The 5,000-nt window shown below is 33.5% G+C and overlaps 2 protein-coding genes across 2 annotated transcripts in view; both read right to left on the bottom strand.

Moving 5' to 3' along the window:
• LOC309491205 (protein MON2 homolog) overlaps window positions 1–143 on the bottom strand; it is a 22,373-nt gene extending 22,230 nt beyond the window's left edge. The window contains exon 1 of the mRNA XM_082160656.1: window positions 1–143. This exon is cut by the window's left edge and continues 290 nt beyond it. The gene's annotated coding sequence lies outside the window, so the exon portion shown is untranslated.
• Window positions 144–1,054: 911 nt separating this feature from the next.
• Window positions 1,055–5,000, bottom strand: part of slc6a13 (solute carrier family 6 member 13) — a 29,332-nt gene continuing 25,386 nt past the window's right edge. Inside the window, exon 15 of the mRNA XM_082160671.1 lies at window positions 1,055–3,561. Within this exon, the coding sequence (XP_082016797.1) occupies window positions 3,397–3,561 (165 nt within the window). The 3' untranslated portion in view covers window positions 1,055–3,396. The remainder of the gene's footprint in view (window positions 3,562–5,000) is intronic.

Below are 5,000 nucleotides of genomic sequence, written 5' to 3'. Positions count from 1 at the left end.
TCGTGATGATCGAGAGGCTCTGTATGATGTTTATGATCTATACGTGCGCTTCTCGCCTGAGTTTCATGGTTTTTTTCTTCATTCCTGGATCCCCATAATGCCTGTGCGGAAAATGACACGTCACGTCAGGCGTCACTTCCGTAAACACTGACCGGATCCGCAGAGAGAGAGGGAGGGGCTCTGGCGCCCCCGCGAGGCGCTCAGGGGAACTGCAATGCGTTCACAAAACGGATCAAAACACTCAGAAGTACGTGAGATTCGATTATATTAAAGTCCGATGCTGTTAAGTTTACCTCTGGAATTATACTTCAACATATTGAATACTGAACTATATCTATAACACATTTAAACAGCTCTTAAATTCACGTAAATAGGCCTATTGAGGCTTTGTTCACAATATTATAATATTATAATACTGAACTAAATCTATAACACATTTAAACGACTCTCAAATGTACATAATCATTATTCAGGCTATTTTCACAATATTATAATACTGTACTAAATCGATAACACATTTAAACAGCTCTTAAATGCACGTAAATAATAATTATTGAGGCGATTTTCAAACTATTTACATACTTTACTGTTGATATTTTATCCTATTTAACCTTGTGTTGCAATATTGTCATCAGAGAGATGCATTTACATGTAAAAACTTGTGTCCAAAGTGACTTAGATGAGAAGTCAAGTATTCATAAGGGGTTAATACAAGAAATCTTACATTAGCATAAAACTGACATTGATTTTATCCTATTTTATTGTTGATATTTTATCATATTTAACCTCTAAATGCTATGATTTCGCTCCTTAGAGAGCATATTTAGCGTTGCATGCTTGTGTTCATGCAAATGCAAATAAAGTTGAATTTTAAGAGGAAAAAATACTTTTAGCAAAGCACGTGCATTTCAATTTAGGGATGCAACGTTAGGGTTAGGGTCAAACTTTCATCCAAAGTATGTTAATACTTATGTTAATGCAACAGCCGTTTGCTGCACTGATCCGTTCCTGTCTGAATACAAATGCTGGATTAAATATTACGCAAACTAGTGCATACCAGTTTTTTCTTTAATCGATGTAATGTACATGAGTAATACAGTATATCTGGCTCAAATGTAACACATTTACAAAGTTGTAAAACCAAAACTCAAGCTTTCTGTACAGGTTATATACACAAAGACTGCGGTTGGTCTGCTTACAGGACACTTCATATACGTCATCACAACATGTACCAGAGAACACACCCACATCTGATCAATCTGATTGATTTGTGCAGACGTTAAAATTTTACACATTTATCACACATTTGTTAAATTCTAGACGACAACCGTACTCTGCTTTTAATAAAGTTTCGCAATAAAAATACAAAATCGTGAGATACAATGATTTATATCCTAAAACACTCTCAAGTGCACAAAAGTATTGATCAATAACCCTGTGTAACACCGTAACCGTTTCACATCATGTATTCCTCCTCGTTCAGATTCTGCATTTAACATCTAACATCTTCATAGGCTTTAATAACGAATGCATTCTGAGTATAAAACCTCACAGGCTTTGCTGTATTTATAATGCACATCCACATGGATTCTAAAAAACACTGTTTTGCTTCCTTAGAAAGCAGATGCATTGATTGTATGAACTGAAACAGTCCTAAAGACACTCCAGTTTCGGTTTCCAACATCTATTTTGATTGCGTTCCTCTCTGCCACCGGCTGGGCAAAGGGTTTGATGGAGGAAATAGTTCACAAAAAAATGAAAGTTGTGTTATTCACTGGACTCATGTCGTTCAAAACGTACTTTTTCTCCTCTAGAACACAAAATAAAATACAATGAAATCACTGACTAGGTTCTTTTTGTGTTCCACTGAAGAAATGCAGCTTTGGAAAGACATGAGGGTGCGTAAACGATGAAAAAATTCGCATTTTTTGAGTGTACTTTTCCTTAATTAACAACACTAGAGCTAAACAGCTTATGCAAATCCTTCCACCCATCATTTGAAGATCCAAAAGGCTTTTTAGGGTGAATTGCAAGGATCTTCCCGTTTCTTCCCAATCTACTCAGATTGTCAACTTTTAAAAGTTCAACTTTTAAAGTGTCAATATTACTGAAAGCAGAAGAAATAAAGTCAAAGAAAAACAGGTTTGAAATTACATTATATAAGAGCTGCACGATTCTGGATAAATTGTTTAAAATAGAGATCACGATTCTCCCACGATTCTGAATAGACGACTAAACAAAACAGTTGATTTAATAAATTTGAATAATAATAAAAAAAAATTAATCGGGTTGAGTGAATGATTCAATGACTCACTCAAAAATACTTCACTTGTTTCATTACTGGGTGAATCAGCGTTTTTGAACAAATCTCTCTTAATGAATGAATGATTCATTGACAAATATATTTTAACAGTCACTTGTCGCCACCTACTGGTGTAACGATGTAATTGATTCAATCTTTACTTTCAAAAAGTTACTTTCAAAAGGTGATTTACGCTTCCGTAGACATCAGAGTTTATATCCGAACTATAATCTTCTATCCCAGTACTTCTGTGATAATTTGAACAAAAATGATATCCAATTAAAAATGTATAATTATTATGAATATATAAAATAGCAAAAGTTACACAAATGTAAATTAAAAATGGAATATATATTATATATATATAATTCTTGATACAATTTTGTGTAACTTTTGCCAGTCTAATCAATTTAATGCAAATCCTATAAAAATGTAAATACATAATTATATAATTATTATAAAAATATATAAAGTGGCAAAAATTACAGAAAATTATGTTAAAAAAATGGGAACACATTTATATATATATATATAATTTTTTCTTCTTCCATTTCTTATATAATTTTGTGTAACTTTTGCCAGTCTGATCAATTTAATGCAAATCCAATAAAATGTATAGAATTATAGAATTATTATGAATGTATATAAAGTGGCAAAAATTACACAAAATTCTATATAAAAAAATGGGAAACAATTTTTTATATATATAATTTTTATTTTATTTTATTTTTTATATTATTTGTGTAGCTTTTGCCAGTCTGATCAAAAAAGTTAAATCCAGAAGAGACATCAAACATTATGTTTTACTTTAAAATAAGTGTGATTATTTGACAGAAGTAAAACGGGTTGCAAACAGTGTTTCAACATTCTGCTGTCTATAATATTGACACTTACTGGCTTTAACCCTCTGAGCAACGAGAGCAAGCATGAAATCAGAAGGATCTTCAGATCCTCTCACAGACTCGAGAGGTCGAGGGTCATCCTGGCGTGTCGTAAGGCGTATTTGGCTGCCAGTACTGTGTGAGGTATCATGGGAAGGTTTTGAAGCACCACCCTCGGGGAAACATGCAGTGGTCCGTCACGGGACGGACAGGCTAACAGTGCGACTCTTTCTCGCTGACGGGTAAGTACCCGTCTTTGTTCGGGGCGTTTCGCTGGCGAAGAGTCTCGCCGTCGGCTGAGAAAATGGCCTGAGTTTTCTCCTGTTCCCGTCTGGATTTGGGAAGGTCCAGCGAGGGCGTGATGAGCTCGTTGAAACGCTGAGGATAAAAGAGTGGAATAACATTACAACCATTCTAATACTGTTTTACAGTAACGTTTGCATATATGTAATTGTTCTCAATCAGTCTTGGGGGAAATGCATTACAAGTAACTTGAGTTACGTAATCGGATTACTTTTTCAAGTAACTGGTAAAGTAACGCATTTCTTTTAAAATTTACAACAAAATATCTGAGTTACTTTTTCAAATAAGTAATGCAAGTTACTTTGTTTTCTCCTTTAATTACCTGACAGCTCTCTTGTCCAAAGGCGTTGTGTGTGAACATGATGGTTATAGTTCTAGACTAAATGTGAGCGTGCCTTTTGCACAAAAAAGATTCAATATTCTGTATTGAATCTTATTTAATAATATGAATAAAATCAGTGAAATGCAGAATCTGAATACTATGCAGACCTCCAATAACTAAATTTGTTAAATAAAACATACATTTTTATGCATCTAATCTCATTTTATTGACCAATGTACTTTCTTCTGAACTTCGATGATTCAGTTAAACCATAAGCAAATTTTTTTAAACCAAAAATTACTATAGATTGTTTTGTTTTTATTGGTAAAGTAAGTGTTAAACTTTTTTCCCCTGCATCCTATTCTTCGGTGATCCAGAACAGCAGCAGCTGAAAGGTTTGCTTGAGCAGCGCCCTCTACTGTACCGGAGTAAATCTGCATTTCCTTCAGCCTGAGGATTATTACACTTTGGTCTTTACATTTGCCCAAAAATTTTAACTTTTTTTGTTATAGAAAAACAACCCCAGCCCAGGTGGAAAAAAAAGTAACGCAAAAGTAACGTAACGCATTATTTTTATAAAAAAGTAACTAAGTAACGCAATTAGTTACTTTTTAAGGGAGTAACGCAATGCCCTAATGCATTACTTTTCTAAAAAAGTAACTAAGTACGCAATTAGTTACTTTTTAAGGGAGTAACGCAATGCCCTAATGCATTACTTTTCTAAAAAAGTAACTAAGTACGCAATTAGTTACTTTTTAAGGGAGTAACAATATTGTAATACATTACTTTTATAAAAACGTAGCTAAGTAACGCAATTAGTTACTTTTTAAAGGAGTAACGCAATATTGTAATGCATTACTTTTCTAAAAAAGTAACTAAGTAACGCAATTAGTTACTTTTTAAGGGAGTAACGCAATTAGTTATTTTTTAAGGGAGTAACGCAATTTTGTAATGCATTACTTTTCTAAAAAAGTAACTAAGTAACGCAATTAGTTACTTTTTAAGGGAGTAACGCAATTAGTTATTTTTTAAGAGAGTAACGCAATATTGTAATGCATAACTTTTCAAAGTAATTTCCCCCAACACTGTTCTCAATGCATTCCTCAAAATTTGTAGTATACAACCATAGCACACTATGTGGGACATTTCATCCCATAATGCAGTGCACTTGACTGTGATTTCTGGTGTGATG

This window comes from Leuciscus leuciscus (assembly GCF_965113295.1).
Source record: "Leuciscus leuciscus genome assembly, chromosome: 25".
NCBI classification, from domain to species: Eukaryota; Metazoa; Chordata; class Actinopteri; order Cypriniformes; family Leuciscidae; genus Leuciscus; species Leuciscus leuciscus.
Note: the sequence above shows the minus strand (reverse complement) of the source record. Positions and strands in the feature narration are given on the sequence as shown.